The sequence below is a fragment of the Canis lupus genome, chromosome 5 (genome assembly GCF_048164855.1).
Source record: "Canis lupus baileyi chromosome 5, mCanLup2.hap1, whole genome shotgun sequence".
NCBI classification, from domain to species: Eukaryota; Metazoa; Chordata; class Mammalia; order Carnivora; family Canidae; genus Canis; species Canis lupus.
The window spans coordinates 14,393,136-14,415,334 of record NC_132842.1 but is presented as its reverse complement, the minus strand read 5'-3'; the positions used below and the strand labels follow the sequence as shown (position 1 = coordinate 14,415,334).

Here is a 22,199-nt window from a genome sequence, read left to right as displayed (position 1 = left end):
TTTTCAAATGCCAGAAGAGAATATATGTTCCTAAACTTAAATTTCTAAATTTAAATTTAAAATTTCTAAATTTAATTTAGAAATTTAAATTAAACTTAAATTTAAATTTAGAAATTTGAGTTTAGATTTCTAAATTTAAAATAAATTTCTAAATTTAAATGAAATTTAAATATCTAAATTGAAGTGAAATTTAAATATTTAAATTCGGTAAGTGTGATGACCATGTTCAAAATGCAATTCACTTAAACGTCCTACTTACAAGTTTGGGGCAATTGTCTAGGTAGACTGCTAAGTATGATTTTCAGTCCAAATAAGCATTAGCTTCTCAGGCGAATTGAGGAGAGGTGAGGATCCAGCAAATTTATTCTGGGGGGAAAAAAAAAGTATTGCAAAATACTCCTATTTCTTTCATACTGGAACAGAGCAGTAAATGTGGTCCTCTTTAGGTGCCAGTACTACAACTGAAACAGATCATTTTACTTATTGAAGTTTATTGAGTCAAAGACCTGTCCCTACTTACTTGATCATTCACACTAAAATATTTAGAGATGTTAGTTCCTTAGAACTAACTTTACTTTAAATACTTTAAAGCCTGATTTGGGATTCTGAGCGCCTTTGTTCAGCTTTTGGACTTCTTGAATTTTGAGACTGTGACCTGTTGTCTCAGTTTTTGAAATGAAAATCTATTTTTTGGGAAGCCTGCATTTCACAGTAGAAAAAATGTTCTTGCCTTAGTCACTGTCAAAGCCAACTCTTTGTGTGCTTTGTGAACAAGACAGAGAAACCTAGCAGTCCAATTTAGAGAGGAAATTAGAAATTTATAATTACATGGGTTTAAAGAAAATTCAGAGCCTAATTTCTGATTGCCATATTATGAAAACTTGAGTTGTTAACATGGCATCCAGGTTAGTCATCAAAATCACATAAAATCCTCATTGAGATCTTGAATCATTTGTAATAATAACTAAAACTTGGCTGGATGCTCCAGGTAGAAAGATAAGGTATATAATAGTTTTGTGTAAGTTAAAATCTTAATATTTAAAAATCATCTAGAATGTGAAATCTTAAGAGATATTTCTTTCTCAATTATTTGAAGAGGCATATTACTTGGAAGTTTCCATAAGCCTAGCCTCAGCCTCTTAGCACTTGACTTTCACAAAGAGGGGATTAAAAGAATTAAAAAATTGTAAAGGAATTCTTGAGGAGGCGTATGCTTTATTTATCTGTTTTTTGATTTTAAAAAGGCATGTGTTTTTTAAAAGCCATTCAAGGCATACAAATTTATGATTCATAGGCAGAGAAACCAATCATTTCATATATATTAGGAAACTACTGTCATATATTAAAAAGGATGGAACATAATGTGTGACAAGTATGACATTAAAAAATAAAGATATAGGGCAGCCTGGTGGCTCAGCAGTTTAGCACCTGCCTTTGGCCCAGGGCGTGATCCTAGAGTCCCGGGATCGAGTCCCATGTCGGGCTCCCTGCATGGAACCTGCTTCTCCCTCTGCCTTGTCTCTGCCTCTGTGTGTGTGTGTGTGTGTGTGTGTGTCTCATGAACAAATAAATAAAATCTTTAAAAATAAATAAAGATAGAAGATATAATAAACAGCATGGAGGTTCTTCAAAGAGTTAAAAATAATCTACAATTCAGTAATTGCACTATTGGGTATTTACCCCCAAAATGCAAAAACACTAACTCAAAGGGATACATACACCCCTGCATTTATAGCAGCGTTACCCGATTATATATACATAGATAGATACATAGATAGATAAAGATAGATATAGATATAGATATAAATATAGATATAGATATGCTATTCAGCCTTAAAAAAGGATGAAATCTTACCATTTGCAACACATGAGTGGAGCTGGAGAGTATAATCCTAAGTGAAATAAGTCAGAGAAAGATATATACCATATGATCTCACTCATATATGAAATGTAAGAAACAAAATAGATGAGCAAAGGAAAAAAGAAAGAGGGGCAAACCAAAAAATAGACTCTTAACTATAGAAATCATAGAGAACAATTTGATGGTTAAGGGTGAGTGAGGTGATAGGTCAAACATGTGATGGTGATTTTTTTTTGTGTGATGGTGATTAAAGAGTACACTTATCATGTTGAGCACTGAGTAATGGATGAAAGTGTTGAATCACTATATTGTACACCTGAAACTAATGTAGCACTGTATGTTAAAAAAGGATTTATTTTGTATTGACTATGGCAATTCATCTTGTAAAGACTTATTAAATGGATTAATATTCTACTTAGATGTCCTTTCTTTAGAGCCAGGAAATACGGGTATCAGAAAGCCATGGTCATCTGATTTCCATTTGGGAAGAAGAAACACAAAAATACTTTGTGAATTATAACAATAACCAAAGAAATTTCAGTGTCTTAATAACCATAAATGAAAATGCAATGTCATCCAATATGGAAATATGTAAAAGAAAAGTTTAGGGAGATTAAGGAGTGACCATAAAAAGTATCTACAGATAATGAAATTATTTTATACCACATGAATTTGTGGTATTGAGATGGAATATTTTTCTCACTGCTACGCTATACTCTCTCATCACCTACCTCTGCCAAGTATTTTGGCTATTAATCTCTGAATTAACTCATTCCCATTACATCATTTTATTTTTTGCTCACTAGCAAGAGGCTATTCCTTTTCATTAATTACAAAAAGAATGTGTCACTCATAAATATACTATCAAAGACTTCCTATGGCATCCTAAAAATTCTACTATAAGCCAGACATCAAATGCACAGCTTCTGTATTTCTCTACACACACTAACACATGTGCATACAGAACAGTCAGTATACAGTTAGGAGCATTCTAAGCTCATAACTGTCTATAGGGCAATATTTAGCTGAGCAGTAAATTTAAATTTATTAGAATTATTTAATGTTCATTTGAACACGTGTATCATTAAGAAAATATGTATGTCAAGGGTCTTTAGTTCAAAAATCCTATAGCTGCCTGGGAGTGCAGGTGAACACATCATTCTGAAGCAAATGGAGAATATATATATATATTCTCCATTAGAATAGAGCCTAAGACACCTCATTTTTTTTTAAAGATTTTAAAATTTTATTTATTCATGAGAGACACATAGAGAGAGGCAGAGACATAGGCAGAGGGAGAAGCAGGCTCCCTGCAGGGAACCCAATGCAGGACTAGATCCCTAGACCCCCAGGGGGTCAGAATCTGAGCCAAAGGCACCACTGAGCCACCCAGGCTAAGACACCTCTTAATCCTCATCCCCCAATCCTGCCAAGCCCCTCAATTTAGAATTTTAGAACAGTGTTTAAGAGTTCTAGACTACCAGAACTAGTAGTTCAAAACTACTAGAGTAGTTTTGCCAATATGAACCATTCTTTGCTAATTCAGCCATTGTGAATTTTAGAATAAAATTCAAAGGGATCTGGGGGCTGTGGATTATTCAAATTTTTAAAAATCTGAGCTCCTGTTACTAATAGAAATCCCAAATGCAGAATTTGTATTTCTTAGCTAATAAAAAAAAAAGAAAATGCATCATATTTTTATTTCTAAACTCATTCCCTGAGCCCCACCCCTGCTGTTTTCCTGAGCGTATACTGTGACTCCCAGTTCTCAACGACCTGTTTATTAGTCAAAGAGGAAAATTATACCTAATTTCCCAGTCGTGGTCCACTCTAGAAAACCCTCCTTTGTTTGTTTCATGACTCCACTTCTGTCTCCGCCCCTTTTTCTCCCACTTAGCAAATTGCATCATTAGAAAATGAATATGGTATGTAGAGCCATCCCTGAAATTTGACCCAGGGAGAGCTGTCATTGGTCAATGATGCTTTGTCCACAATAGGCCTTTTCAGAGACTTGGTGACAGGCAGATTCAGCCAACTGAGAAGGAAAGGGGCTTAGGCAATGCTCTTATAGGTTATTTCTGATTATATTTGCTCATCTTCCGGGAGCGTCTCAGTCTAAAAACTGCCGTCGGAGCCTCAAACTGACTGTTTTCCTTGTTAATTGCCTGTTAACCTGCCATGATAGAAATGTCCACAAGGGAGTGATACAGAGGAAGAATGCTGCCTCTGGCCATCCACGTTGCATTCCTGTCTCAGCCCCTGTCCCCCAAGAGCAGGAGTGTTCCTGACATAGCTTCCAGGTCAGACCAGGTGTCCTAGAAAACCTAGATCTCTAACACCTAGGTCTCTAAAGAAGAGGCCTGCCAGTACTCTCATAGATCTCCTAATGGGATGGAACTCTTTTCACCTTTTAGCCCCTGTATCCCCAAACATCTTCTTTTCACCCTGCTCTGCTAGCTTTTGACTGTTAAAATATGGTTAACTCATTCCCATTTTTTTTCTGTTCTCACTGGCAAGTATCAATTTCTGTTCATTGAATTAAATTATGAATGTCACCCAGAATCCTAGCTAGTATGTCCTAAAATTCAAATGTCTGCCAGATTTTAAGTGCAGAACCTGCCATGTGCGTGTGCCGTCCCACATTCGTGTGCCTGCACGTAGACACAAAGCAATCATTAGTACTTTTTCTGAACAAGCAACTTGAAGCATATAAACTGTTAATTTTAATGAGATGCCTAAGTTCATAACCATTCTTCTTAAGCTGAATACTGGTTTTTAATTAGAAGCTGTTATATTATTAGAGCTGGGCACCCACAGGGTGAAACTAATTCTACTGTGCTGGATTTGACTTCATTGTGGCAGCAGGAAGCACTTTTTAGTCTTTTGATTCTTAGGAGTTACAGGGAGTGAAAGCCTATTATTATATACTTAGGGATACAACCAAAAGCAACTCCCAACCTCTATGACAACTTAGGGTGAGTTCTTGTTTCCTGCTAGCCAGTTGCCACATCATAGGAGAGTTCTGTTATACCCAAGGTCACCATCTCACTATTTTGTCCCAGTGACCCTGTGGTCCTCTCCCAGGAGAGTGACTTCTGCCCTATAGAGAGTTGCTTCACCCCAAGACCCCACAAAAATAGATACTCAATGTTAAGGAATTTTAAATTCTTAGAAACAAAAGTAATCCTGGAGATTATTTAAACATCAGTTTTATACATGAAAAAAACTAAGGATTAAAGAATTAAATTAAGACCATATGGCTACTTTGACAAAGTTGACCATCATCCATCACCCATTCATTCAGTCAAATTCCCTGAATCTGCCAGTTCTTTCCATTGTGCTCTGCTCCCCTTACTTATATCAGTTCTATTATCTAACACAGTGGAGAAGAGTTTGCTGGTTTTGCCCTTTGAAGGTTAGAGATTTTTAGGAAAGAACAGAGGAATTAGAGAAACAATTTATGTGGATTTACATAAGGTCCTTAAAAACTTGGCCCTTATAAGCAAAATGAAAACTTGTAATTTAAGAGAGTTCATCCTAGGCATCCACGTATCCATGCATACCTCATAGGCATGGATTTATAGATTAATTTCAGCTCTGACATAGTTTAACTAATCATTGAAGAAAATTATATTGAGTCTCCTGTGTACCAGGCACTGTGCTCCTACCTGGCTATATTATTTAAAATAAAAAAAAAAGTGTAGGAAATAACTATAACACAATAGAGTCAGTAAGGTTCTAGAGATCAAGGTTGGGTGCCAGGGGAATACCAAGATGGCGTATTAATTTTTCCTCCATGGAGAAGTGGTCAAAATTGAACCAAGTCCTTACAGATGTGGTGAATTTGCTAGCCATGGAAGGCAGGCTGCTCCCAGGACCAAGACGTCAATACCCAGTGAAGATCTAAGAGGAGGAGGTAGGATGAGGCTAAGTGCCAGGTGGGGAGCAGTCATGGAGTGCCTCAGATGACACAGCAGGTGTTTGGCCTTTGCCTTGCATCCAATAGGAAATTTCTGAAGCATTTTAAAGCAAGGATGATTGATTTTGCTTTTTAGAAAGATTGCTCTGGAGGAGTATGGAAGGTTGGTTGATCAGAAAGAGAGTTGATTCCAGTCAGGCAGGCCACAGGTGTGTAGGTTGCAGTTACCCAGGCATGAGATAATGAAGTCTGTGCTTTGAAGTTGGCCTTTGTCATTAACTTGGTCCTGTTTGGCATTTCATTAGATAGTCTGGCAGATACCAATAATAGGCTGATTAGATTTCTGAAGGAGGGATTGTAAACAAGTTTGGTGATGGTGAGGAAGAGAGTGGAAGGAGGGATAGAACAGGAAGAGAGAGGAGAGAGCACATGTACCTATGCCAAGGTTGGAAACTAACAGGATGAAATTTAATAAAGTCCTCTACTTGGGGGGGAAGAATCAGCATACAAGTTCAGTATTGGGGAAACCTGATTTAACTACAGTTCATGGGAAACAGACCTAGAAGTTTTAGTTGACAGTAAATTCTTTATGTGGCTGCCAAAATGGCTGGTCCAGTCTTGGGGTACAGTACTGAAAGTGAACTGCCAATAGCACAAATAGTCCTGGTCCACCCGTGTTCTACAGTGGTCAGATTACATCTGGGTATCTCGTTCTAATTGAGCTGTTGACAAATGAGAACTTATCCAGAGAGTCTACTTTCCTGTCTGCCCTGCTTTCTTGACCTTTCAAAGTCTTTAGAAACTTCTCCCTGTCTTAATAGAAACTAGAGTCATTTTAGAAGTCTCTTACACATTCTCAGATGCTTAGACTCTCAAGCCAGTCTGTTCTCATTATCAGATTGTCATTTTCCCAGTGTGGTTCTAAGGCTGAAGTTTGGCATGGCATAGGGAGCCCTGTTGTTACCAACCTGGCTTCTCATTGATGATGATTCTGCCTGAAGGGAAGCACAGAAAGAGATCGTGAATTTGTGAGGTGTCTCACACATGCAGCTTCACCTGTACCTCGTGTCTTGGGAAGAGGGACATTCAAATGCCTTACTGCCTGCTGACATACCCAGGTTTAGCAATTCTGTCAGGATGGCCCAAACATGGCAACAGGAATTTAGTATTATGCTGATCCATAAGATCAGTAAGGATGATCTCGATGATGGCATTACTTTAGAAAACAGGCCTTACATGAAGGGGACTTACCTGGTCAGAGTCATTTTCTTGTCTCCTTCCCTGCTACTGCCAGCATCTAGCCCATACCAAGTATTTCAGTTGATCATTTTTGAATGAAGGTTCTGTTGTCTTCTGTATTTTCTTCAAGCGTCACCAGACTGTAACAGTGCTACTTGAAATAGCAACTCTGCAAACTGTTTATCAGCCAGTGACCTATGAGGGACTTGCAGCTGAGTATGAATCTTGGGTCCTTTTCTTCATCAAAAATGTCATGCTGTGAGCAAAATGTCAGCTGAACTAAATGGCAGGCTTGGGAACTCCACTCTTGTGCTGGTCTCTTATCTAATCATGGCCTGGTGACACCAATGAGCAGAACACACTTTGAGCACTTACATGTGACAAGGCTCTTTCTACTTTCTCTGAAGCTGGAGTTCTTGTATATGATCTCGAGTCATTGTGCTCGTAAATATTACTAAGCTGTGAGTGGGAATCATGATGTGGGGGGTGGATAAGGCTGCTTTTTGGGGCCTCATTGAACTCAGTCTCCAGTCCTGAATGGCTGATTTTTTTAAATTTTATTTATTTATTCATGAGAGACACAGAGAGAGAGGCAGAGACATAGGAAGGGGGAGAAGCAGGCTCCATGCAGGGAGCCCGACGCGGGACTTGATCCCAGGTCTCCAAGATCAGGTCCTGGGCCGAAGGAGACGCTAAACCGCTGAGCCACCTGGGCTGCCTTGATTGGCTGATTCTAGGTTAGTCTCAGGACTAAGGCAGCCAAGTCCCTGAACCACTTTGTTCTAGCAAGGGGTGGTTAGAATCTAAGCGGAGAGGTGGAAATCCCAATCTAGCTGGCACTAGAAGCTTGAGACACTTTGGAAGAACCCCTAGGGCACCTTCCTCAGACTCCAGTGCTTTTCTAGATAGTTCTATCTATGTGCACATACCTTCCATCATTGCACTTTCTCATCTGAGGCTGTAGCATTTAGGCATTCAGATTAGTTCAGAGGGAAGCTGGAAGAAATTTGTTATTTCACGTTTATCCTACTTCTGCTTCAAGAAGGCTCTGTATTTCTACCTTTTCATTGCTCAAGAAGTCATCTATCTATCATCTATCTATCATCTATCTATCTATCTATCTATCTATCTATCTATCTATCTATCTATTTAGAGAGGCAAACAGGAGGGAAAGAGAACTAAGCAGCCTCCACACCTAGTGCGTGAGACCAATGTGGGGCTTGATCTCCTGACCCTGAGATCAGACCTGAGCTGAAATCAAAAGTCAGATGCTTAACCAACTGAGCCACCCCAAGAAGTCCCCACCTTATAATCCAACAGTGGTATATTTGTTAATTGAGGTACAGTTTTGGTACAGTTCACATCAAAATGCACATATTTTAATGATGCAGGTTGGTGAGTTTTGGGAAGAGTGTAACCAGTACTATAGTTGAGATAGAAAAGGTTTACATCACTGCTGTACCTCTGTCCACCATTGCCTGTTCTCTTTTTGCATGGACCTAACTTAGTATCATACACTCAACTCATTATGTTGTACCAAACCAACCCTTCCCACCTGGTTAATTTTTTTAACTAAGTTTTAAATATTAGACATAGTTAAGCATAACATTAAAAGGACACTGCATTAAATAACAGCATCAATGTAATATTTTTTTTAAAAAAAAAAGAACCTAAAGTATTATTTGCCACTATTCAGATGTGATCTTTTTGTTTTTATTTTTAAAAATTCACCTAATATTATACTACTTCTCCAAAACAATAGCCCCTTGGCCCCAGAAATTAATTTTGTACTCTTATGAAATGACTTTTTTTTTTTTAATTTTTTTTTTTTATTTATTTATGATAGTCACACAGAGAGAGAGAGAGAGAGAGAGGCAGAGACACAGGCAGAGGGAGAAGCAGGCTCCATGCACCGGGAGCCCGATGTGGGATTCGATCCTGGGTCTCCAGGATCGCGCCCTGGGCCAAAGGCAGGCGCCAAACCGCTGCGCCACCCAGGGATCCCATGAAATGACTTTTTAATCTGGGTTTGAACATCCCTTAGCCACCTGTCAGTCTTACAGTCCGATTGTATGGAAAATGTGGTCCAAAAAGTTCCATTATAGGGATGCCTGGGTGGCTCTGTGGTTGAGCGTCTGCCTTTGGCTCAGGTGGTGATCCTGGGGTCCTGGGATTGAGTCCCACATCAGACTCCCCGCAGGGAGCCTGCTTATCCCTCTGCCTGTGTCTCTGCCTCTCTCTGTGTGCCTCTCATAAATAAATAAATAAAATATGTTTTAAAAATTTCCATTATATTCCATAGTTTTAGCATGTCTGTGAATTAGCCAGATCAGTTTTACACCTTGATCCACCATTTTGGGAGCCAAGCATTTAATTCAAAAGGAAGAAATTAAATTGGCTTCTCCACTAATGTCAACACTTAAGAGTGACCACTCTGGGCAGGTTTCTCAGCCTCTTTGGGCATTGGGGAGAAAATTTAAAGAAAAGAAAGTAAAAGATCCAAAATAGATTTTGTGGAATTGACTGAGTTTAGCTCACATTTTCATTTGTTATTTATTTATACATATTTTTGCTTTTAAAGGATGAAAAGAGAGATTTGAATTTAAAAATTCCAGTAACTATGCTAAACATGTATGTCAAAGTAAATCCCTGAACTGTGACAGTTGTCTAGATCAATTATGAAGGTATGCCAAATTACAGTTTCTAGAAATGTTAGATCTTTAATAAGATATTTTTATTGTAGTATAATTTATATATAGTAAAATTCACCCTTGTTAGTGAAATTTTGTGAATTTTGTCAAATATCTAAAGTTGTGTAACTCTCACTACAATCAAGATATAGAACCATTCCATCAGCCCAAAGATTCCTTGTGTGCCTTTGTGGTCAGTCCTTACCACCACCTCCAGGTCCTACCAACCAATAATCTGTTTTCTGTACTACAGTTTTAGACTTTTAAATATATAAAATCAAATTCCTTAAGTATTTTGTTCTTGTCAGTTCCAAAGAAGTCATATAAGAATTGAATGAAATTATTTTTTTAATCATAGGAGAAATGTAGTATCAACTATTTAGAGTATCATCAGAAAAGGAATCCATCTTAAATGGCTGAGATTTAAACTTACAAGATACTTCATACAGAGCTGATTTTAAATTTCTGATTTCCTAGTGAATTCTCAGCATGCAGTGAAGTCAGGTGTCCATGCTAAAATTATTTTCCCTGATGCACACATTGTACCTGTGGCATAGCAGACACATGAATATTTATCAATGAATGTTTAGTTGATAGTTAGCTATTGTGATGCTGAGCCTGAAAAGTGCCTATGAAAGTGGGAGTTAGATTGTGAATTAGGTGTCATGTCATGTTGTCATTTTCTGCATGTGCCAGAGGAGGAGGGGCAGCTAAGAGACCCAGTCAAACTATAATATTCACTTGGGCCTCAGAGTACTTCTGATTCTTTCCACTTAACACCCAGCATCACCTGCTCCCAGTTTATCCCTCCCATGGATTTTCTTATTTCCAGATGGTTGAGTCTTACACTTGTCTTCTGCTATAGATGGCTTTGGTGGGGAAAGGAGACAAGGTCTCATGCACCTTGCCCCTGCAGTCCCCTCCCACCCCAGACTCAGCAGGAGGGCCTTCTGAACCAAACTGCTCTTCACTGTTGGACACCTTTGATTTCATGTTGTGCATTTGGAGAAAAAACAGGAAGAAGATAATTAAGTTTTGTAGGATTTACAGGTAATTTCCAGGCTTTCTGCTGAAGGTAGAATAATTGCAGCTGAGACCACTATCCAGTCAGAGTTGTGGGTATGGCCAGGACACCTTTGGTGCCTTCCTTGCTTAGCCTCAGAGCACGTGAACACTGGCATCCCCACTACATCATCTCACTCCAGCCAGGGAGGGGTTGCTCATTCATTACCCATTCATTTTCCAGAATTCAAAGCCTATAGCACTGGAGAGGAAGATGTAGCCTCAAGGGTCTCACAACACTTGGGTTCAAGCCCCAGCCTTTCTTGTGATCTGGGCCAGTTAATATACCTTTCTTTTTTTCTTTTCTTTTTCTTTCTTTTTTTTTTTTTTTTTTGTACCTTCCTTGCTTTATCTATAAAATGAATATAAGAACACCTCTGAGGGTGTGTGTGATCATTGAACAGTTCATCCATCCCACAAAGGAACAGGTATCGAGACCTGTTCCTTCCCACACACTGTTCTGGGTGCTGGTGATACAATGGGCTTTTCTCAAGAAGCTCATTTCCCCTACTGAATCTCCCTCCCCTAGGAAAAAGCAGCAAACAAGCATGCAACATGATAAATGTAGTAAGTGCTATGAAGAAAATTCGAGCAATTCAGTAGAGGGAGACAGAGAAATGATTGGCAGTTGCTATTTTGATATAGAGTGGTTAGGAAGGACTCTTTGATAGGATAGTAGTTAAGTGAAGACCTACATAAAATGAAGCAGCCTTGCAACTGTTGGGGTGAATTGGCCCAAGCAGAAGTAGCACCCACAAAGATCTGAGGGGACTCCATGCATGGAGCATTTGAGGAGGGGAAGAGGAGGTGAGAGAGATGTGGGGGAGAGGGGTGCACAGATCAGGGAGGGCCCATCACCAGGGCTTTGGGTGAGTTGTGCTCTAAATGATGTGTAGAGCCGTATAAGGGATGGAAAAGAGGAATAACCGATCTGGCTGCTAAGCTGAAAATAGAGTGTAGGTGGGCAAGGATGAAAACAAATAGAATAATTAGGGGGCTATCTTAGTAATCTGAGTGAGAGATGGTGGTCGCTTGAACTAGAATGATGGCAGCAGAGGGGAGGAAAGAGGTTAGGTTTTGAGGGTCACCAGGGGAATTGCTGATAACAGATGTGGGGCATAAAAGAAACCAAGGAATCGAAGAGGAGTCTTGAGACGAGGCAACTCGAAGTGGGGCATTGTCATTTGCTGAAATAGAGAAAGCTCCAATGCAGGTTGACTTTGGAGGGATACCAAGAGTCCAGTTTTTGGACATGTTATACTCAAGATATCCACCAGATATCCCAATGGAAGCATCAAGTGGACAGCGGAGTCCAAGAGTCTGAGGTGAAGGGGAGGGAAGCATGGAAGTAGAGACTGATGGGAACATCAAGGCACTTGAATGTCAGTGGAGGAGGAGAGGAACCCATCTTGGGCACCCCGAGCTCTAGAGGGGCAGGCGGTATGGGGAGGAGGAGACCCAGAAGGCTGCTGAGCCAGGTGAAGGGAGGGATCGCCTGCATCAGATGCTGCTAGTGGATGAGGGAGAGAAGGACCAAGGAGGGAGCCTGTGCTTCGAGCCAGGGGGCGAGGCATGCTCTAAGCAGCCTGTGTCCAGAAAGTGTCCCATTCAGATGAGGTGTCTCCCCATCCCTTCTCCTTATTTTCTGGTCCTGATGGCAGAAAATATCACCAAAGTAAGTGCCTCAACCAAAGTCAAGGATCCTAGAAATACTTTGAGAAATACTGTTCTAAATCACTCCTGCTTAAGTAAACGTACTTAAGACAAAATCATCCTCCTGGTTGAGGCTGGACCATGTTCCTTGAAATCATGTGACTTCTGAATTAAGACTCTGTATGTCTCATCTCTTTAAAATATAAAAGCAGTAACTCGGAGATGGATAGTTGGATGTTGTCTATGAAAAAAGGAAGGAGAGGAAGAGCATTTGAAAGGGCTTGCCACATTCTTGGCATGATGCCTTCTCTACTTTCAGTTATTTATCATTACATTCATATGTATCGTATGTGAAATTGTCAAAATTTGAGTATTTGCTACCATGCTCATAGTTACTTGGTTGTTTAGCTAGAGGGCTAAACACCTGAGGTGTAATGAATAAATGGAGCCCAGCAAGGGTCCCAAGTCTCTGTATGATTTTCACTTTTCAGATGCTGATCCATCATATTCTTTAGCTCCTGATTATTTTTTTTTTTTTGGTGGTGTTGACCAAGTTCTAGTCTTATCAGTGAAAGTCATGTTCAAAATGTTGCACAGCACTTCTCAGTTTACAAAGAATTCTGTTATACAAAAAGCATTTGAGTCTTAAAATAGTTTTGTGAGGTAGGCATCTCAGTTATATTAACTTGATGGTTTTCAAAAGCAAATATCTGTTGCTCCCTCTTCTACTATATCCTGTCCTGGAGTGATTGCCTCCTTTCTTAGCTGCAAATGATAAGCTAATTATTCCTATGTTTAAATTAGAAACTTGATTGATTGATTGATTGATTTAACAGAGAGAAAAGCATGAGGTGAGAGAGCAGCAGGCAGAGGGAGAGGGAGAAGCAGGCTCCCTGTTGAGCAGAGAGCCTGATGTGGGGCTCTATCCCAGGACCCTAGGATCATGACCTGAGCCAAAGACAGACACCTAACTGATGAGCCACCCAGATACCACCCTTAAAAACTAGACCCTTTAAAAAAAAAAAAAAAGATTTTATTTATTTATTCATGGGAGACACACACAAACACACACACACACAGAGAGACAGAGATATAGGCAGAGGGAGAAGCAGGCTCCATGTAGGGAGCCTGATGCGGGACTTGATCCCAGGATTCCAGGATCACACCCTGGGCCAAAGGCAGACACTAAACTGCTGAGCCACCCAGGGATCCCCAAATAGACCTTTTATAATTGGAAATAAAACAGCTTTCCATACATCTGATTTTTTGTTCACTACTGACTAAATTACTGTAATGCTGGGGATAGAAGGGTGGGCTAACAGGTTTGGGTATAGAAAGATGGGGATTCCAAGCCTAGACTATGACAGATTTCAGTGGTCACAAGAAAAAGTACGGTAGTGGTTATAGACTGGTTCTTGCCTGTCAGCTTCAACTAAAACTTGAAATAAAATGACTTTTAGAAAATTAAGATGATTTGATTATTATTCTCTTTTCTTGGAAACTGCTTTCAACTAAAATGTGTTTCTAGCCTAGTATTGAAAAAACTCTTACAAATAAGTTGGTCTGGTTTTTTTTTTTTAATTTATTTTTTATTGGTGTTCAATTTACTAACATACAGATGGTCTGGTTTTAAGCTGGTAAACATTCCCTTTCTGCATTGTAAGGTGATATAGATCAGCAGTCTTCACCTCCTGTGGCTTGCTTTACCACAGGGTTTTCCTGGCCTGTTCTAAAATATCTTCAGCCTGGCATAATTCCTTCATAACATTCAACTTTGCATTATAGCTGAGCGTGTGTTGAAGAATGTATGTGTAAATCATATCTTGCCTGCCTGTAGTGTAAGTTTTTTAATGGCTGAGATGATGCTTGAGTCACTTTTGGTACTTCTCAGAGCCTAGTACAGTGCTTCGTACATGGTAGGAACTCAACAGTTATTGAATTGACCTGAATTAGTAATGGTTATATAATCGTTATGTTAGTTCCCTTATTTAGTGACAAATATAAAAGGAAAATGTACAAGAGCAATTAAAGATATGATCTTATTGAATTTCTTTTTATTTATCTCCTTTATGTGATACATGTCATTTTGCATGGACACTATCTTTATATTTGGCTCTTTACCAATGTACCTTGACAAAACTTATAGATAAGTTGATATTTAATCCGACTTCTTACAAGAAAACTATCTGGTATTTGTGGGGAAAGTGTGACTTTAACAGACTCCTAATACTTTCAGATTACTTGGAAAACACTTTAGGAGGTGGCTTTGGATAGATATATTTCAATCTCTTGGGTTTAGTAATGGGCCACGTGTCCTTGGGGGTTCGTGAAGTGAATATAAACTCCATGGCAAAATGCACTTACACATTTTCAAAAGCCAGAACTAGTCTTTACTTAAAGACTTTACTTAAACAAAAATCAGCCTTTATAGTTTTAAATTATAATTGTCTGTAGATGTGTTGACATTCAAATAGAAATTATCTGAAGTTTTGTCTTTTGTACGTGATAGTACCGGGAAACCCAAACATGAGTGGTTTCTCCAGAAAGATTCCGAAGGGGACACACCTTCTCTTATCAACTGGCCTTCCAGGTATATCCCAAGATGAAAGTCTTGGCTTATGTGTAGTGAGTGCTTCTACTTCCCTGCTGACATGCCTTGCTCTTCCACACATTACTGAATGAATGCTAACTCTCTTCTTGCCCTCTTAATGGCAGTGTTTTTGAAAATTATGTGTTCACAAGGAGCTGCTGGAAGTTACTTTTTGAATGTTTGCTTTTCTACTCCAATTGCCTTAATCCCTGCTAATAGTATTTCCCCCCCCTCCTCTTTTTTCCCCTTTTTGAAAATCTTTTGGATTACACTTCTTCTCACTTCTCTCCTTTCTCACCAACCCACACACCACCAAGTGGGGGCAGTAGTGAGCACCTAAATAAAGCCTCTTGGTTGCTCTCCTCTTGAGTCACTCTAACCAGCTAGTGTCCCATCTGGTCAACACCAGCTGGATCCACCCAGCACTTCCAGCCTCCTCCTCTCCATGTCTCCTCATCTCTAAATCAATAGTTAATTTTCACCAGTTGCACTTAAGGCATGTGCTTTTAAAGGCAAACAAAAAACCCCTATCATTTCATTTTTAAGGTTGGGGGCAGGGAGAGGCGGAAGGAGTAAGAATGAATAAGGCTGTGGCAGGACAAAGCACCCATATACTGAGTTTCTAACAGTCACTTTGTTCTCAGCTGAGGACAACATTCAGATTGTCTCTGATTAGAAGGACACATTCCACAGGAGAACTTGAACCACATTTCAGTCTTCTTTTGATTAACAAAGCTTATAAATATGAAAACCTCCAACACTGGCTAGTCTCTGGGAAAAATAACAACTCGGAATGCTTTCTTTTTTCCTCCTGAATTGTTCATGGTAACTGCCTTTTATGTGTGTCTTTGATTTTTTTGTTAACGAAATATACATAGATATCCTACATGTTGAAAAACATGTAGGCGTTTATATCAAATTTAGCTGGGTGCATTTGTCATTTAAGGAAATATTCTCTTCCGAAACTGTCATTAATAATTATTTTTGCTGACCAATATTCAGGAAATGAAGGTTTAGCCCCAAGAAATCACTTTTCCCACTCTAAAAACGTGTTTTACTTTTTAAAGATGATTGCGAATTAGTAATCTATTCTTAAACAGCTTCAGTGGTTTCTCCTTTCTCACTACATGGCATTTCAAAAAGTAAAGATAAGTACCAGCTACTGCTATTAAATGGTTAAAGTACTAAGCCTTCCATGTACTTCCAAACCACCACATTACATTTTGTCACTACCATTTCCATTTAAAAAGCAAGACTCCTGAGCCAAGTAAGTTGCCTGAGACCACACAGCTAGAACTGTCTGAGCCAGTCTTGGACTGAGGTCTCCTAGGTGCCTCTAGCCAGAGCTCTTGGTTATTTTGCTTCTGCAGTAATAGAATAAGGTGTGTAGCTTTTAAAATGGATTTGTTTTGCTCTCAGATACTCAAATAACTCTAGAAATGAGAGCAATCTCTTTTCAGGTTAGTTTTTAACTAAGGGCCTAGTAGCAACCCCAAAGGGAAGAAAACGTTCAGTTGTGTTAGTTCTTTCAACAGAATATCTTTTCTCTAACATCCTCCTTGGTGCCACAATTGTTAGTAGTAACGATGTCCAAACTGGTCACAAGTCTTAAGAATGAATGAATATAGTCTGCATTGCATGACAAAGCTTGGGAATGTTTAGTTGAATGCTTGAAAGGGGCAATTGTTGTATCTTGAGTCCAATTTAAAAAAATTTTAAAAATCACAAATGTTCTTACATTTCCAGGAAACAATGAAATTACATTTGGTCAATAGGTGTGTGTGTATACCTGGAAAAGCCCCCTCCCCACCCTGGAGTCCATACACAAGGCCTGTTCATATGGAGGGTTTATGGATTCCCAGGGCCAGCCGCAGTGTGCCCTCATGCATACTGGTGGTGTATATTAATGGATTTTTCTGTGGCTTCTGGTCATTGATGTAGCCAGAAGAGGTCCATTCTCACCCAGGATGGCATCTGAGCCATCTCAGCTTTATGGAGGGTGGAGTTAGTTTGGCGCCACACTGGCATCTGTACGCACTTTTGGAAACTCAACTCAAAATCGCTCATCTAGCACGCAGTGGGGTTCTGACATTAACCACCAGAAATGCGTTGTCCCCAGTGGTTCTGTCCTTGGGTGGATTTCCATTCACCAGTAATCTATGATCCACGCATGCTTTCTCCCCGTTAAGCAGTTACTGTACTTTGCAACTTAAATCCTTTTTCTTTCTTAAAGAGTTAAAGTTAGAGAAAAATTGGTGAGAGAGGAGAGTGCTCGCAGCAGCCCCGAAGTGGCCTCCGAGCCCTTCACTCAGAGGAGACATCAGCCAGTGTCCGTCCATTGCTCGTCCTTTCAGTCAGAAAATTCGGCCTTTGATAGGGTCTCCAGCAAGGCGGCCAGCTCCGTGCGACAGCCCATCCGCGGCTATGTCCAACCGGCAGACCCCATTCACACGGCCACTCTGGTGACCTCAGAGATCCCTGAAAACATATCAGAATACAGCTGGGGGGGGTCGGCCACCCAGAATGTCAGGAAGCCTCCCATCTCGAAGGTTCTAGAAAGTGAGAGAAGGGAGGATACTCCCATTCTCCATATTTGTGAGTCAAAAACAGAGGAAGATATGCTCTTCACCGAAGCTCTGGAGAAAAGCAGGAAAACACTTTTGGATTTGGAGGACCATGAGCTTATGAGAAGCCACGAAGAGCCCTCTGGAAATGAAGATTTGGGCAAGCCTGCTGTTAGCACAGTCACCTTAGAACACCAGATGGAAGCAGAAAGTCTGCCACACCCCCTTGAAACTCAGCAACAACCCACGGAGAGAATTAGCAGACAAGAGATGGTTCTATATGTTCAGAGCGAGCCCGTGTCCCAAGATGCCAGGGTGACAGGCCACAGAAGGGAAGCATTTACAAAGAAGCGCAAGGTCCTCACCCGCTCCCTGTCTGACTACACGGGCCCCCCTCAGCTGCAGGCCCCCCTCAAGTGTAAGGACTCCACTTCCAAGCAGGATCCAGAGCTGCAGAGTTCCAGAGCCGAAGGGCCCCCCACAGAAGTTGGCATGCTGGACACAAAGGTCTCAGTGGCCCAGCTGCGAAATGCATTTCTGGAGTCTGTCAATGCCAGCAAGAAACGCGAACTGTAGGTGATGTTTCAGACGTCATCCTGATGTGTCACTTGCACGTCCTTGGCAGAATTATTCACTTCGCAACTTGTGTTGTGTCCTGCATTGAATCATATTAGCTTAGCTCACCAGTGTGCAGGGCAGCCCGTACAGGCAATGGCTCAGAAACTACCATTCTGCTTCTGCCTACTAATGGGGAGCTACAGTATTGGGTTGCTGGAATGTTCCGCCCCCTTTCCGTGCATGGTCGGGGCATGTGGTGGGATTTGGCGGTGTCTGGGCCTTACCTCACTGAGATGCATAAACCTCTGCTTCTCTCTCTCTCTCTCTCTCTCTCTCACTCTCTTCTCTCTCTCGTTTCTCTTCTGTATACTCCCTCCCAATGATTCTAAAAGCCCATCCCGGGTTGAGAGGTCAACCGAAGGAGTTGGCTTGCCTACCGGTGTGGAGCGGGAGAGAGGGTCCCGGAAACCAAGACGCTATTTTTCTCCTGGTGAAAGTAGAAAAACTTCTGAGAGATTTAGAACTCAACCTATAACCTCAGCAGAACGAAAGGAATCGGATAGGTAGGCATGCGTGATGTGTAGTACCGTAGTCTAGGGAACGTAAAGGCAATAGTCCAGGATTTTTCCTACAGCCACGGTCCTAGTGCTGGTTAAACGGGATGTGGCGATTCCATCATTCTTCCAGCTAGTCTCTAAGAGATCTTTATTTGGCTTGTGTGTATGTATTTTTAAAGGATGCTGCCTGTGACAACAGTATCACAATACGATTTTACATTGCATTCGGAGGGTAAGAAATGAGACATGTTATTTTTCTTCATTTACTGTTTCTCATTTTTTATGCCCTCATTAAATTAGAATCCACCAGTGCAAAATTCACTAGATTTTCCAGTGCAAAGAAATAGGGATTTTATATTCCTCTTATAAATATCTGTCTACTTGTCACATTTGAGTTTTACCCGATTGTAGCCTTACACATAAAGATGATAAAATTTTTCTACAAAGTGATCGGTCATGTTTAATAAGTCACACTCAGTTCTGGTTTGTCTCCACGAGGTGTGCACCTGGCTGGGTTGTGTGCACACGCACTCCACCGTGTCCATTAACACCTGTACCTGTGTATTCACAACAAGAATTGTTAGCAGGATGATATTCTTTAAAAGAGTTGAATTGAATTTTTATTTTTATTTTTGCTTTTAGTTTTAATCTGATGTTTTATTTGGATCTTCTATTCCCACCAACTAATTTTTTGTTATTATTATTGCCTAATGTCTTTCCTAGGTCTGCTTCGCATTCAGAAATGCCAACCACTGAGGGCAAGTACCTGTTTTCCTTTTGCCACTTCTCTATCATTTCACCCAGATTAGGTTTCCATTAAGATTTGCTTTTTGAGAGGATGAGATTATGGAGCATACTGATTTCTTTTCTGCATGTTTTCTTTCTGTGAATCTAATAAAACCTAGTTGAGATTCTAGAGTGAGCTTTTCCTTATTTTTGAGAGAGAACTGTTGAATGGATAATATTAAACAAACAACAATATTAAAACAACTGATTGGCTAAAGAAGCAACTTTTTGTTATTAATTTATCGTTACTATGTAACAATAAAGAGCAATGCCTTTCAGAAAAATCTATTCTTAGACCTCAATTACTCAAATATTACCACAGAAAAATATTCTCCAGACTAAGGGTTGTCTGGCTAATTGCAATGGAAATTAGCACCTTTTCACTGAGCAGAAGAATGGAATCCCTCCAAGGGATTCTTATATTCAAAGGATTTCCAGGTCAGCCTTGGGAAACTTTTCAGAGACTTCACCTGTGTTTTTCTAATGATGTTCAGTTTTTATTTTATGGCTTTTTTACAGATGAAGAAAAGGTAGATGAACGAGCCAAGCTGAGTGTCGCTGCCAAAAGGCTGCTTTTCAGGGTAAGGTGTGCCGAAGTGCTTGAGGGAAATTGTCCCCCTGCTCAGGGAGGTGCCACTGCTGCCCCTGCTCCCTGCAGGGGGACCCCTTCAGCCTGCCTCACTCTGGCCCCTCTGCCTCTGGCTGAGCCTCTGGCAGGTGTGACCACCAGCTGACACCCTAACAGGTGTGTGCTTCTCAGAATGAAATGTGCCTTGCAGGAGGTCCCTGGGGTGGGGGGGCTTCTAGGACAACAAAGCAGAGACTCTGCTGCCCCTGTGTCCTTTCCTGCAATGTATAAGGATTCCTCATTATTTCTGATCTTAGGAAATGGAAAAATCATTTGATGAGAAAAATGTTCCAAAGCGACGCTCCAGAAACGCGGCTGTGGAGCAAAGGCTGCGTCGGCTACAGGATAGATCCCACACCCAGCCCGTTACCACCGAGGAAGTGGCCATTGCAGCCACGTAAGTCCCCCTCGTGACCTCTTGGCTTGAGCTGAAATACCTTCTTGCAAAAAAAAAAAAAAAAAAAAAAAAAAGATTTAAAGATTTTAAATAAAAATGAAGTGATTGGGAGATGGTTTAGTTAAAAGCCACAGAGACATTGGTACTTTGGGATTCTCCTTAACCGTGGTCTCTCTGAACTTTGTAAAGGAGTGTGTTGCCCATTGTATCTCCTAGAAAAACCTCTTTTTAGAGGAATTTTAATTTTTTTTGGTCTGTGCCTTTCTTAATTTTTTTTACAGTGGAAAATTTAAAACATGAGGTTAATATACTGAGCCGCCATGTACTGACCACCCAGTTTTAAAGGTCAGCAGCTTAGTGAAGCTTGCTCTACCTACATCCTATCCACTTCCCATCTCCCAGTGTATTCTCAGAAAAACCCCAGATGTCATTTCATCCATATATATTTCAGCAGATATCTCCAGGGGTCTGGGGGTGTTTTTTTATTTGTTTTTAAACAATCACCAAAAAAACTAAAAAAAAAAATCCTTGGAAGTTTGATGACTTTCCATACTTGAGCAGTCTATTCCAATATGTTTAGAGTGAATTTCTCAAAGTAATTCATTCAGAGATAATTGCTTCAATCAAGTGAAAACTCATATTTGGTTTTTAGAAATTATTTTTGTGCTTCTCCTGGACACACACACGGTCTTCCTGAAGAAAGCAAGTTCACCTCATTCAGGGCATGGACATCCCGAGAGGCATCTGTGTCATAGCCCACACCTATGGGCCTGCTATTAGATTAGCTGCTTCACTTCCCTACCCAGCTGTTCCTCAACTCCATGTTGTGTTTGCAGATCAAACTTCTTGTATTTATTAGGAACTCTTAGCAAATCAGCTTTTTCATTTTTTTTAGTGTTTCAGTGGCTATTGTATATACCAAGAAGCAACTATCCATGAGAGCAAAACAGTAAATATAAACAAAAATTACCACCTTAAAAGGCTCCCCGAATTTACTTTGATGTGCTTATAGGTTATATGAGGATACTGATTTTTCTTTTTTACAAAAGAGATTGAAAACAACGTTCTAAAACATGAGCGTAATCTGCTGATTTACTAGTGATTGATACTAGCTTTTTCTCAAGTTATTTTTTAAAATCAGGACATTTATTCTGAAGTTAGAGTAAATCTTCTCCAAGCTCTAGAAATCTAATCTTATTCCATTTACTTTGCATAGCCTCCCTCTCTGATTTCCTAAGTTTGTAATTGCTTTTCAAATTCTTTGGTATTTTCCCCCAGAATATATTAATAAATATTTATGTACTGTTTCTGAATTTAAAACTATGTTTTCCTTTAATGCTTCTTTTCTTCTCTTTCCTTATGAATGTTCCTTCTCTGGCAATTGCTTTTAAAGTGAACCTATCCCTGCTTCGTGCTCTGTGGCCACCCACCCTGTAATGGCAAGACTTCCTAGTCCCACTGTAGCTAAGAGCACTGTGCAGCCTGCCAGGTACTGGATAGAAGTAGCTGCATGCAGCCCTCAAGGCAAAAGTCCTAGACAACAGATGCATCTCATAATCCTGAATGCTTTTCATGTGTTTGAGAAACGAATCAGGGCAACTAGTTGCTGTGGGAATGGGCTCCATTTTGTTTTGTCATGGTGTGTGAGACACTGCAAACTTCGTGTAGGCCTGCATGAGAAAACGTTTCATCTCT

At 40.2% G+C, this 22,199-nt stretch overlaps 1 protein-coding gene across 23 annotated transcripts in view; it reads left to right on the top strand.

Moving 5' to 3' along the window:
• Positions 1–22,199, top strand: part of SVIL (supervillin) — a 230,893-nt gene that overhangs the window by 148,236 nt on the left and 60,458 nt on the right. For 12 of the 23 annotated variants that reach the window (XM_072825542.1, XM_072825543.1, XM_072825544.1 and 9 more), the window contains 7 exons: positions 14,934–15,014; positions 17,248–18,150; positions 18,529–18,699; positions 19,417–19,451; positions 19,999–20,060; positions 20,365–20,504; positions 21,898–21,993. In XM_072825542.1, the coding sequence (XP_072681643.1) occupies positions 14,934–15,014; positions 17,248–18,150; positions 18,529–18,699; positions 19,417–19,451; positions 19,999–20,060; positions 20,365–20,504; positions 21,898–21,993 (1,488 nt within the window). The remainder of the gene's footprint in view (positions 1–14,933; positions 15,015–17,247; positions 18,151–18,528; positions 18,700–19,416; positions 19,452–19,998; positions 20,061–20,364; positions 20,505–21,897; positions 21,994–22,199) is intronic. The other 11 variants (XM_072825536.1, XM_072825538.1, XM_072825535.1 and 8 more) reach the window with 6 other exon arrangements.